The sequence below is a fragment of the Neopsephotus bourkii genome, unplaced genomic scaffold (genome assembly GCF_033783945.1).
Source record: "Neopsephotus bourkii isolate Nb327-2 ecotype Australia unplaced genomic scaffold, CSIRO-AGI_Nbou_v1 NB_1765, whole genome shotgun sequence".
Classification (NCBI taxonomy): domain Eukaryota; kingdom Metazoa; phylum Chordata; class Aves; order Psittaciformes; family Psittacidae; genus Neopsephotus; species Neopsephotus bourkii.
In genome coordinates this window covers 3,551,098-3,565,309 of record NW_026902239.1, presented here as the reverse complement: position 1 = coordinate 3,565,309, position 14,212 = coordinate 3,551,098, and the positions used below count along the sequence as shown (strand labels likewise).

Genomic DNA, 14,212 nt, shown 5'->3' with positions numbered 1-14,212 from the left:
ATGAATGCACCTAGACAACGAGAGCAGACACTCCCACTGCGTGTTTGGTCTACACCACACCGTTCAGAAAGGCTAAGTTTCCCAGGGTCTTCTTTGCACACCTATTTACATCATTTTAGTTGAGAGGTCATTAAGTTCTCACCCCAAAAGACACTGGATAGTGCCTTGAAGTGACTCAGGTATTTAAATGCAAAAATTATCAACAAAATATCCGTGAGTTTCAGTTTCTAAACTTTTTAAATGCAAAGAAGCCTTAGGATCATCAGCGTATGTTCTAATACTGTAGTAACGTAAATCTTTAAAGTACTGTTCTGCTCCCAATCCCTCCGTCCCTATTCAACTTCTGACAAGTTTTATAATTTCAACTGAAGTGCATTTTAGAAAGGAGGGGAGGACACTTTTCCTTGCAGGCAGCACAAACAGAAAAAGGAGGCTGGCTGCAGGGAGGGAGAAGGGATTTCTGAGCACCCTATCTATGCTCCTGAATCCCCTTTCCACACTCTGGAGAACCTGCTTCCAATGCCCTCAGCTCTGCTGGCAGAGCAACAGCACCTAGCGCACTACAAGAACCAGCTCTGAAGGTCGATGTCACGACTTCATAGGAACTAACTAAGCTGTCACCCAGCAAGAGATACAAAATCACCCCCTCCAAGGCTGGCCAGAGGGACCATGTCCTTCTCCCCAGGAGCACCCCTGGAGCTGCTCCCTAGCACTTAGCCTCTTTAGAGTTTGTCCAGGTCCTACAGCACAGAGATTCTATCATTTCACATAAAGGAAGAATTTTCACTTTCCGCTCTGAATGAGCCAGAATTGACCCTGTGCTCTAAAATATTCAGCCAGATGAGCTGGATTTTTCTTTCCCTGCATTTTAAGAAATTGCTTCTTCTTGAAGAAGGCCTGAAACACCCATGTGGTAAATCACACTCCTCCTAGAGGAGGGGACCTAAACCAGAACATGGTTAACACTAGATGGAGAATACTGTAATACAGAAAACAGAAATACAGGTGGCTTCACTAATGAGTGTTCGCATCATGTGGCTAGATGGTGATTTTTCACTGCTGGTAACAACTAGTCATTGTCAGATGATCAGTGTGATACTAATGAGGGGGGAAATCAAAACAAATATATTCGTGTATTATTATTATTATATTATTATTATTATTACTATTATTTTAAGACATGGTTCAAGATAGCCAGTCAGCTGGCTTTTGCAGGAAAAGCAAAAGAAATCTTTTGAAAAGAAACCCAAGAAATCTTTGTCTTAAGAAATTTCTCCCCATCACCCTTAAATAATACACTTTCCTGAGCAACCATTACAAACAGCTGGGTGCCTTTGTCTAGGTGGTCAGAAAAAAAAAGGGAAGGGAAGCAATAAGGCTAAAACCACAAAAAAACTAAACATTACCATTGTCTGTCCTATTCCCTATTTCCCATCTGTATTTGCCAGTGAAACTTGAAACTATACAGATTTAAAGAAAAGGACAGAGTCATCACAATTCAGAATTCTTTCTTCTCATGTTCAGAGGGAAAATAACCTTAGACCTAAGGTTATTCAAAAGCAGATTAAAAAAGTACTCAGCAACTGCATTAAGCATCTCTGAGTCTGTTAGACCTTTTTCTTATATTTCCTGGCCTTTTCATCCACTGATTGTTTCTATGGCTTTCAATTAGAGTGCCATGTCAACAGCTCCACTTGTCTAAAACAATTATGTTGCTGAAAAGAAGCATTATTGAACTCAGAGTGCTCAAGACCTCTCAAACATAGATGTATCACGTGCATAAAGACAGTGTCATCCTGTGTCAACTTAGCAGCCCCACTGAACACAGTCTTTATGTACACTCTCCTGAGGTGGAAATACATTCTCTTCATAAGAATACTGTTCCCAATACCTTCATCCTCCAAAAGAGTAAGAGAAACAGGAGTATATTCCTTGTTTATAAGTCTGCTTTACTTACTTATTTCCTTAATAACAACACAATGCTAAATGACCAAAACAACTAATGAAAGAGAACTGATTTTCTTACTTGGCCAGAAGCAGTTGTCATCTTTGCTCAGTAACTTTTTCTTGAGGCGCCCGGGCAGTTTGGTGTGAGTGTTTCCCATTTTGCTGGAATACAGCGGGATAAGTTCCTCCTCATCATCGTTGCAGCTGGGCTGCCACTTGCTCCTGCCGAGGCACCCGACCATCGGGTCCGCAGGCAGGCAGTGCACATAGGCAATCATTGTGAGATGCTCCTCTCAAAGATGTCCCTGCTGTCCCCAGTGGCTAGTTTGGAGCAGAAGGGAGTGGCCTGCTCATAACCCTTGAACAGACACGTTCAAAAGACTCAAAGGAAAAGATTTTCTCCTCCTCTGCACTTAGGCAAAGTAAGCTATTCGGTTATGCAGGGAACTGTTTTAAATAATATTCTGTCAGCCCTTTAAGGAAAAAGGAAAACAAAAATGAACCATCTGGTTAAGCAATTCACTCCAGCTGCTGGATGCTCTGCCCCTGCCCTAACACCAGCCCCCAGCTCCCAGCCCCAAGTAGGAAAATACAGGCTGGGAGCTGGGAAACCCAGTCACCTGCCACAGCTTTCAGGCTTCTCTCTTCCTGCTTCCACTCCAGTCTGCTGCTTGTCTTAAGCCTTATCCCTGATTATTCACCACCCTCTGAACAACAGGTACTGTGGCCATACACAGATGGCCATATCCAAGGAGCTTATTTAAAGCTAACTTACAGTAATTGCTGTGACATGACAGCTAGAGAACTGTAACTTGGCAGGAATCTGCCAAGAACATTTACCACCTTCCAGAATGCAAAAGCAGGAAAAACATGCACTAAGAGGAAAAAAAAACAACAACCAAGCAAACAAAAACATAAGAGCAAGGTGTTGTGATTTCAGTACTTGGATTTTAGAAAGGAAACTACCTTTCAAAGTCAGAATCATACCAAAAGAAGGCATCTCCAGGTTAGACAACTGAACTTATGCCGATTACAAAGCACATGCAGTTACCAGTTTGCAGTCAGTACTGCATAAATATATAAATCCTCACAATGCCTTTAGAGCAGCTATTATTCCTATTTAAAGATGAAGACATAGTCTCAAAGGGATTTAGTAACCTGCCCACAGAGTGGAAAAGCCAGGATTAGAGTTGAGGTATTCTCAGTTCTTCAGCCTCATCCGCAAGCCATTAGTCCATGGCACCTGTCCCAAATACTGCACTACTAAGCAAGGTTCCATGCTGGTAACCACGTCAACCCTAATCTCGCATCCTCTGTACTGTTTCTTTTGCTGGGATCCAAGAAGCCTGCCATTCCTGGGCTTTTGAATTGGCTGCAACAGCACAGTCAGATTGGGACAGCAAGAAAAACAGCACATAAAGAAGCACGCACCCTGCATAAACTGGTGTCTTCAGCAACTTTGAAGTTTGCCTTTTAATTTATATTGTCCAAAATATCACATGGAATAATGTTTGGGTTTAAAAATGGGAAGATATTAAAACCCTAAGAAAAGTACAACAAAGGCCAATTCTTACTCTGCTTCCTTAGCTCTTCTTTACAAATGCTTTGGTGGCAAGCCATACTATTCATCAAATTGGCTGCTCCATTCAGTGTCAAGTATTTATCCATTTTAGAAAAGGCTTTATCTGCTATTTAGTTTATATCTACAATAAACTTTTGGACAGAAAAAACCCCACTGTTTAATAACTACAAAACATCAGATCAGACACACATCTCCTCTTTCTCCCTGACACACACACACGCATCTCTTGCTGCCTTGGCACTGCTGCTGTCTGCACTGGCAACCGCAGTCAAGGAAGAGGGAGTACACACCAGCTGCCTGCAGGCGCTGCACCAGGGTGGCATCAGCATTCAGAAACACAAAACACAGAGCACCGCCCAGCATAAACTGTCTGCAACAGTGACTCAGTAGTGCTGGCAAAGTGCAGAAAGTTAGCAAGAAACTGGCTTGTTTGGTATTTGGAGTTTTGTTGTTTAACAGCTCGTTACTTTGAACAGCAACCTGAACAGTGATTTTCACTTTACAGTGTTCTATACACACCTCGCATGGTCAAATCTCAGCAAACTTGCAAATAGATGAAAACAGGTCTTAGAATGAAACATGTCAGGTAAGTTTAATAAATAGGGATGAAACAAGCCCTGCCTGCATTTTTTTATTTTTTACAACAATTTCAAGTATCTGCAAAACTATGGATGGAATGGGGAAAATATGCCAACAGCATGGGTGATAGCTGTCAGCACCTGTGGCTCATCTGTACATACAACAGAAACTCACCAGCATAAACTGAACATTGGCAACCAAGCACTTGAAGCAAATACAGATTTACAAACCCAAGTACATTTACTCATCAGGCTCTCAGAAAGACAAACTGTGATTAACACTAGCTGAGTTCAACTCACTCATCAACCATGCTGATATTGTTGCGTCCGCCAGAATAAATGAATGTCTAGACAGTCCTCCTGGGTGGGATGAAGCTCTGGAAGTGCAGTCAGTGAACCAGTTCATAAGGAGACTATTAATGCCTCCCTAGCGGGACATGGGACAGCATCTCCTTAACCCATTTGTCTAGCCACTGTGCCTGCTGTCTCACCCTTTTGACTCACTATGACTATCAAGGTCTCAGGAAGAGTCAACTCTTACAGATGTGATGCATAAAACTTCAGAGCATCAACAAGCTATTGATAAAAGAGTGCACTGGGGCTTGTATTTATTTCTCCTGCAGACAGGAAAAGTATATTTTATTATACAAGAATACAGCTGGATTTCTATTATGCTTTTTATTTCAATAACTCAAAACCATGTTATAAAATTTCAAAAGGATAACAGCTGATGCTTGAGTACAGTCTTTGTATCTCAATGCAAGCATGTTTCTTGACATAAAACTTAAGCACAGATCTACACATTAAACTAGTATTAATAGGTAACATACAGTGAAAACGGAAGAGCAAGAAGACAGGACACAGACAAAATGCAATGTTCAGCAGACTCAGATGTTCCCAAACACTCAACAGAACAACACAGGATAATATATTGGCTTGGAGTTCCCATGACATTTACCATGCACTTCTTCTAGACTACAGACATACTCTATTAGCCATGTTTCCAATGCATGCTCACGAAGTAAGGCTGATGCACAATAATGAGATAAAGGCTGAAATCCAGTTGAACAAGTATATTTACCATATGGTAGGCATTAATGTCCCCATAAATTAATCTTTTACTTGAAGAATAAATCTGTTTTTCCCTGAAGCCTGGAAGACCTTGGTAATGTAAATGATATATGATTTGGTGATGGTTATGGTTTCAATTATTAGCAAACGCAAAACCATAAAGTGTTAGGACAAGGATGTACCATCTCATGTGAGAAAGACATTGTGTACATTGCCTCTCCCTCTTCTAGTCTTCCCCCAGATATCCTATTAAAAGAAACTATTATTTTATACCATGTCTATTTGGAGCAATTCTCTAAGTTGGGCAGAATTAAAATCTCACCCAAAATTTTACCACAGAACTTCTGATTCAACTTCACTTATTCTACTGCAGCTATAGCACCATTTTATTTTTTCCATACACAAAAGTGAGACTCTTCATTTTTCTCAGCCTTGGGCTATCACTTATATAAAGATTTCCCCAAAATAACATTTTATTGCCTTACTATTCTTTTTCACGCCTTTTCAAAACGGAACTGTTAGTAATGCAAGTATGTGTGTTCTGAGCAGACTGTTAAACATGCATATTCATCTTTATCAGCATATTTCATCTTTGCTAAACCAACTCTTTACAGCCAGGCTCTATTAGGGAGAACTTGAATAATTAAGGAGAAAACTGATTACATTAAATTGGAAACAACATTCGGTCTAAAGAAAAAAGATCGTTAAGAGCTTGACAGACTCCAAAACCTGTGACTAACACACGGATTACAGGAAAGAAAACTTAAAAAAACCCCAAAACAACAAACAGAAAAATCCCAGAGAAAATATTAGAGTTTTTATTAGACAAGCATATATCCTCCCAAGCTCTAAGAATAGCAATGATACTGATAACTTATTACATGTAGGAGTTTAAAAAGCATACAGAATATACCTAATGGGAACTCAGAGGATTTGGCATCACAAAGTATCATCATGTCAGTCCTAGTCTTGTATTAAGGGGATCCTTATGAATATGCTACATTAAGATATTGTATCAGTCCTTATGTACAATTTAGAGATCTTCTGGATAGAAGAAAAACTTTAATATGCACAATGTAGTGAAATAAAGGAATATTTATGAATGCCATACACAACAAAACCATCAAATTAAGTAATTTCTGATGCAAGCCCAACAGCCACATTGGAAATTAAAGAGAGCTTGCAGAAATCCATGGGGATAAACTTTGCCCTAATTAGACAGCTATCCTATTTTTAGCAGTGATGGTTTGATGTATTCTGAGGGGTTTGGCTCATTATCAGGAGGTTTTAAGCTGTAGATAAAAAAAAATAAAAAACAAACCATGAAAAAAAAAATATACACATTAATTTTTTTTTTTTGTCGGAGCCATATGACATTAACCAAGCCTTAAAATAACAGACCTGGAGAGAAAGCACCCTCCCTTTAGAGGTGGACAACTTGCGACACAGCAAGAATGAGGACATGCCCATCATGGCAGAGCACTCCAGTGTCCCTAGGAGCTGGCAGCAACAGATCAGACACAGGATGTCCTATTCTCATGGCCTGTGCACGTACCTTTTCTCTTTCCTGTGCATTAATTTAGAGTGTCTGAAGTCTTAACTCATGTTTCTTAAACACACATACAACAGACAAAAGCAACAGGATTTCAAAATGAAGGGGGCGGCGGGAGGGAGGGGGGGGAGAACAAACCTGAAGGTATTGTTATTCATTTCTTAACTGAATGTGAATCTCTCAAACAGGAAGCAAGCAGGAGGTATCAGTTTTATGGTGTTCAAAGCAAGCCCAACATTTGACAAGCTCATACAATACCGACAGACATCAGGGCGCAGGGGCGATGAAAGGGACCCAGGGCAGGGGAGCGGGAGGCACCCCTGCCAGGATGCACACAAAGCTTCATGATGCTCCAAAAAGCTCTCTTCACATGGCCACTTTCCCATTCTACAGCATTAGTTCTATCCCCTACTACTTTTATGGATGTATTTTTATCATATGCTTGTGATCACATAGAATCTATCAAGCTTTAAAGTGTGTTTTTTTTTAAAGGACATAAGTAATAAGGCATGTGAGGCTTAAAGAACTTGACTGACCTAACAGCTAAAAGCAACCCTACCAATTCATATGCTTTGTGAAAAGTTACAGCAAGTGTCGCTGTCAACTGCATGCCTAATAAACTGTATGCAAACCTCTGAATGCTGGGGCATTTGGCTAATATAATTCCTGGTACTGAAACATGCAGTCATAGTTTCAAAGCATCACGCTTAAGCAAACCTCAGCCCTCTCTATGCAAGGGACATCAAACCTGCAAACTATTCCGATATAGCAGGCACCCATAAAACACAACAGGAAACAACAACAACAAAATTTAAAATAAACTAAAAGGATAGTAATCAATGGGTTGGTGGAAAGCAAAAACAAAATCTTTACAAACAGACCTGGCATAAGTTTCTTGCTTTCTTCACTCTCCAGTAACTACAGTTAGGTTAGTTACTACTAGTTAGTTAGCCCTACTAATAAAACAGCTCCTCTGATTTCATACTCAGTGTAAGCTCAGAATTAACACTCTTCCCATTAAAACCATGCAGATTTTTGGTATTTATGGTATCTTTCTTTCCATCAACAGCATTTTTTTGTCTCTTCATATACAAATCCCTTGTGCAGACAGTAGGGCAAAGTCTTTTCTTACTACCTGGAACAGTTTCCCCGTATCTCTCCACCACATTAATTCTGAATACACTCACATTACCCTCTCTTCTATATCTTAATTTAATTCTTCCTTTTCTGTTATCTAATAGCCCTCTGTAACTGCTTTTAATCCAATAAGCATTTTAATACAGAGCACATATGTAAGACACTAGAAGAGAAAAGCACACTTTGCATTACCTTACTGGCAGTCTCTGGGCACTTAAAAATAGACTTTTGTGTTCCAATTATTCATCTTTACTTTCAATTAGAAAGCTTTCTTAAGAGCAACAAGCAATGTCATATGTTTAATATTAACTCTTGATCACCGCTTTGCAATACTTAAATGAAGAAAGCAAATAAAGCCAGCTGTACAAGCTGCAGGTAGCTCAGAAAAGCCTTTCTATGCCTTTCTGTTTTAGCTCTCTTTGCATACAAAAGATTGTATTTTGGTTGGTTCATTCTTTGATCTACACCACCTTTAGGAAGGGGTAATGCACATTTGGGACAGAAGACAGAGCCATTAGCAAGACGGAAACAATTAGATATTACTGCTTGTGATTGAACAGAAGCTATTCTTGCTGCTTTACTCCACAGGTTGGGTCCCACATATCTGTTGATCTTCTGAATACATGGAGCAAAAGATGGTGCTGTCAACAGTCGGGGGAGAAGGCGGCTTCCAGTCTGGAGCTGCAGTGGATGGCAGTGCTAACACTGGTACACCCACCCACTCTGTGAACAAGAGAGTCACATCACTACCAGCTTATTTTACAACTCATTAAATAGCAATTCAGACAGAATTGGGTAAGATTACCCAGTTCAGGTCTGCTCATTAAACTCATTACCATGGTAACAGGAAGAGAAAGAAGTCGTCTCTCTGCTCTTATTTTCTCTCACAATTCCTTTAATGGATTTAAAAACTCCAAGAGGGAAGCACCTTTCCTATACGCAGAGCAGCAGCGACCTCCCTGCTACCCACACAACTCACCAGAAAAGTCCACACACAGAGGGATTTTTCAATGCAAAAACCAAAGCAACTTACACCACCTCACAAAAGCCACCATAAAAAGGAGCCTTCAGTCAGAAGGCTACAGCATCCTAACCCTCCTCCTTCTGGAGAAGATGCTTTGCTGAGGCTGCCTTCTGTTCATGGACACCATTACTACTGTCAAAACCAGTGCCACCCTGTGGACACGCACATTCCCAGGAAGGCTTGCTTCAGCCAAATGTGGAATGGAGGGCAAGGAGGCCTTTCAAGATTAAATTGACAAAAACGATTAAAAGAATTCAAATCTGTATCAAGAGAGTTCATTATTTTTAGTGGATACTTCTAAAATGTTGACCTGCTTTACAGCAGGAAGGCTCTACAGAGGGATCTGAACACACTGGATCCATGGGCTGACGCCAACTGTATGAGGTTCAACAACACAAAGGGACAGGTCCTGCACTTGGGCCACAACAAACTATTGCAATGCCACAGGCTGGAAAGCTGCTCAGTGGAAAAGGACCTGGGGGTGCTGATTGATGAAGCTTGAATAGGAGCTAGCTTGTGCTCAGGTGGCCAAGAAGGGCAACAGCATCCTGGCCTGGATCAGCAATAGCATGGCCAGCAAGACTAGCGAAGCCATCGTTTCCCTGTACTGGGCACTGGTGAGGCTGCACCTCAGATACTGTGTTCAGTTCTGGGCCTCTCACTACAAGACAGATACTAAGTTGCTGGTGCAGGTCCAGGGAAGGGCAACAAAGCTGGTGAAGGGTCTGGAATACAAGTATGATGAGGAGAACCTGCGGGAAATGGGGTTGTTTAGTCTAGAGAAAAGCAGGCTGAGGGGAGACCTTACTGCTCTCTGCAACTACCTGAAAGGAGGATGGAGTGAGGTGGGTGTTGATGTCTTTTCCCAAGTAACAAACAATAGAACAAGAGAAAACTGCCTCAAGTTGCACTGGGGAGGTTCAAATTGGATATTAGGAACAATTTCTTTACTGAACGGGTTTGTCAAGCACTGGAAGAGGCTCTCCAGAGAAGTGGCTGAGTCACCATCCCTGGAAGTATTTAAAAGATGAGTAGGTGTGCTTAGGGACAGGATTTAGTGGTGGACTTGGCAATGATGGGTTAAGGGCTGGCATTTATGACCTTGAAGGTCTTTTCCAACCTAAATGAATCTTTGATTCTATGGCAGAAAAAAAGTGAAACTCAGTTTTACTAACAGAGTGCTGCTTCACTGAATAGTAAAGAAGTCTTGACAGATCAAAAGATGACCTTATGTGTGCTCACCCATTTTAGCCAGAAACCACAAGGTAATACCCACCCCACAAGGTCAAGACTTTCCACTCCGTAAGCACAACATTCAACATTGAAGAGCATCAGTCAGGGCAGAGGCATGCATTTGCTTACCCCTTCTCAGACCACAGAGCAGTACTTAATACATTAGATAAAAATATATGACAATATAATGCAACAATATTAAAACATTAAAAGTTGATAAAAGAGAAGAATACCAAAGCTACTGTCACAAAAATAAGAAATACAATGGTCATATTTTTCACTTTGCAGCCTGAAAGAGTCTTCCTGCGTATCAGCACAAATTTCAGCCACACATTAGTTCAACTCTGGGGTGCTCCTTTTGGCATGACCCTGGCCACCTCCACATCCATGCACTGCAGGCACAAGGACCACACACGATGGATCCTATCTCCTGCCTGTCATGCTACTTGTTGGTGTAGACACAGCTTCTCTTAATCATTGTTGTGTGTTTACAGTAAGGTAGTTTTATTATTTTTAAATGCACAAGCAATGAAAAAAGTAACTTTGTCACACACTTGTCAGCAGCCTAAGGAAAGGTTATACCTCAGCAAAGAGAACTATGTTAAAAGAACTAAAGCAATACGTTATATCAAAATAATCACATTAACCTAGTATGGCTCAAAATTTGTAATCTGAAGTGTCACATTTACTTCAAAATTGTATTTATCCAAGATAAGCTAGTTAGCACTAGCTTCTTAGGAACTACAGCTAAATACAGCCCACCTACTTTCCAACAGGTCACATAAAGGCTTTTTAAAAAGAGTGAGTAAACTCTTGGATTTAGAGATCACAGCAGAGGAATTCACCAAATTCCATTAGAAAGAGTAATGACAAAAATGCGTACCCACTTTGTACTGCTAATCAGCAGCAGTACAAAGTAGTAACATATCAATCCACAACAAATTTACACCCTAGGAAGAAAGTTCTTCTTGAGTCCTTGATCAATAATGTATCTATATGATGTGTAAACTTTTTAATATCAATTATATAGTCTCAATTTTAACACAAAATTTATATTAACTTGTCCTTTTTGTATCTTTAACAACAAACTTTCTGGACTGCTTTTTCATGCAGAATATGAAGTTACTGAAGTCAAATGTCCTTACAGTATCTGATTTTCCAACTCTTCCTTCTTGGTACCTAGAATTACTGCTTTGTAAAAAAATACATGTCAAATGAGCTTCACAAAGTCAACTGGAAAGATCAGACATCCGTAAGTGCCACAGTAAGCACACAGATCCAGTTATCTCTGGGTTTCATTTTCAGTCTGTTCATTAGCAGTAAAAAAATAACATTTATCCTGAATTTCCAAGCACTACTCTTGAAAACAAATGTCCTTTATGATTATCCTCCTTACATGATGACACTGTGTTAGGAAAGGATCTCCTCTGTAACTACCCCGACTGAGCAATGCAAAATGCCTTGGTTATAATAAAGCTCATATTATAGTCATAAACCAGGACATGGAAAATTTATGTAATTCTTCAAAACCATGCTTCCATTAATTTCAGAATTACTTATTCTGAAATTCTATATTTTGACAAATTACATCCTTCTCAGGCTACCAAATCAAGACAAATTTGAACCTGAACAGATCATTACAAACTTTTCTTCTTAAAAGGAGTCACTCAACCTTCATGTGTATTCTGTACTACACTTTTTCTAAGAAAAATACCAGTAAAGCCACATAAATCAGGATGACAATTCAAGGACAGACATCAAAATTGTAGCAGAAAAGTAAAATTATTTTTAACTTATTTGAAAATGATCCTTTAGAAAGTAATCAGAGCAACTGCTGCACAGGTGAACAAGATGAGAAACCCTTAAAAGATCATCAGGGTGGAACTACAAACTGTTTGATCAAACAGGGTGGGACATCTCTCACCACAGCAATCCCCTGGAACAGCTACTAGGCAGGGGCACTGCCCTTGTTAGGCATGCTGCTCCAGAGCATGCACTGATTCATATCGATACACATGGACACAATGAAAAATAAGGCTTTGAAAAGAATCAAGAATTGCCTGACAATTAGCCATTAGGCAGGAAAAATAGCTTTTCATTTTTTCTATTCTTAAATATATTCTTGGCCTCACTCCTACCAAGGAGGGATATTCCCATCTCAAGTCTTGCCACAGCTTCAGAAGAGAGCCGTGTACTCTGTGTCAGGGGAAAATGTTCTTCCGAAGCCTTCAGAAGGTAACGAAGGAACAGAGACAACTTGACAGCGTCCATTTACCCTTTTAAATTCACTTTTCCAAAGAGGTGAATAAAAATTACTTTACTCATCATAAATTTCTCAAAAACATAGCTGTATAACAGGCAGGAGAAAGAATGTATTTTATTTCTTTAATTCTAATTAAGATACTAACACATATTCCTTCTCCCAGTTTGACACCCACTTCAGTCCAACACTCTGCCTGTAAGGAAAGAAGTTTAACACCAAACCTTGCATCCTTACTCCTCAAGGAGGACTCTGTGTTCCCACTATCTGTGATTTTTCAGCATGGTTTGCATGGGGAAGGGCATCTATCCACAGGGTGCTGCACAAATGACGGCTCCAGGTTGCCAGCAACTACGAAAACCTCATTGTAATCTTGAATTCATCTGAGGTATGAAACTGGGACAACAAGAAGTAAACCTGACTGACTAAAGAAGGGTGCATTTGTGCATTCAGGTGGTGGAAAGCTTTCCTCCTATTTAACACAAACCTCCCTGCAAATTAAGCCTTCAGGCAAGAGTGTCCAACTGGTTCATCATAATAACGAAAGGAGGAAAAACCACCAAAGGATCTTAATTATGAAGGGGGAGGGGGGAAAATACAAAATAATCAGAGACTTTATGACTGAGGTACAGACAGAATGCACATTCCCCTCCTAAAAAGCTGTATCTGCCGTTGCTGAAGATGCCTTTGCTTCAGCACCAGAAATATTAGTCCTTGCCACATCCCGATAGGATATGGCTAAAATTCTTGGTTCGTCTCTGTTCCAGCAGCTATTGATGGGCTTAAATTAAAATGGATGGATTTAAAATCAGCAATGGAAAAGTGCCAGGATGCTGTGCTGCAAAGAGCAGATTTCCAACAGGTCTCTGGATTATGAAAATCCACTGGCCAAGAAAGACCTTATAGCAAGCAGCCTACAGATAGACACAACAGCATCTCACTGTGTCTGCAAATAAAGCGCATCACAGGAAAAGAGCAAGATCAATCTGAAGGCTGTCAGCAAGGTCTGCAGCCCCTGTGACAGCAGGAAATCTGATAGATAAACTTGTAAGGAGAGAGCAGCACTAGAAGAGGACAGGAAAAATCCCAACCACTCTGAGCTTCTGGGGAGGCTCCCACCTCAGCAGTACCTGTTACTCAGTCTAAAGGGAAGGATGGGGTGAGCAGGGTACACCTGCAAGCCAGCTGGATGCTGCAAGGACCCACAGCACACTTGGCTCCTAGTCCTGCCTTTCCCTGTGGCCAGCCTCCATCCAGTGAAGCAGAACAGAATGAAGAGAAACTTCAGAAGCTAAAATTACATATTTAAAGGGATAATTCTTCCTGGTCTTCACTTGAGGACCAACAGAAGCACTTAAACATGGGATGACTAGAACACATGCACAGTAAAAATGCAATCCTGTCCCCAAGCTTCCATGTAGCCCAGTGTCCCTCTGTCACAAACTTCCCTTACCAGCTCCAAAAATTCTGACTTAAACTCTCCCCCAGACTTATCAAGAACCATCTTAAAAACACTTCTTTGTCCATATTATCCTGTTTGGAAGTCTGTTCCACAACTTCCCTCCTCAGACGGTTTGGGACCTTTTCATGTCCGACTTCAGTTAACTCAGAACATGCCCATAACCATTCATCTTGTGCCAATACGCTCCTTGGACCTCTACAGGTTTCCTCTCCTTGCAGTATTTATCTCCCATGCTACCATCTAGACTAAATAAGCCACACTTTGTAATCCCTCTGCATATGACCAGCAATTAAGTTTAAAATATTTTAAGTCTGAAAGGCCAGATAAGTTACAGAAGAGCTTCAAATACCAAAAACATTTTCTGAC

General features: G+C 40.5%; 2 protein-coding genes across 9 annotated transcripts in view; both read right to left on the bottom strand.

Moving 5' to 3' along the window:
• Nucleotides 1-14,212, bottom strand: part of REPS1 (RALBP1 associated Eps domain containing 1) — a 499,053-nt gene that overhangs the window by 290,146 nt on the left and 194,695 nt on the right. The gene's annotated exons all lie outside the window — the stretch shown is intronic.
• The window catches only part of NHSL1 (NHS like 1), a 175,626-nt gene that overhangs the window by 66,672 nt on the left and 94,742 nt on the right, over nucleotides 1-14,212 (bottom strand). The window contains exon 1 of one of the 8 annotated variants that reach the window (XM_061378308.1): nucleotides 2,027-2,204. The exons of the other annotated variants lie outside the window; for them this stretch is intronic. Within the exon in view, the coding sequence (XP_061234292.1) occupies nucleotides 2,027-2,189 (163 nt within the window). The 5' untranslated portion in view covers nucleotides 2,190-2,204. Of the gene's footprint in view, nucleotides 1-2,026; nucleotides 2,205-14,212 lie in introns of those variants that run through there. 8 annotated transcript variants of the gene reach the window in all.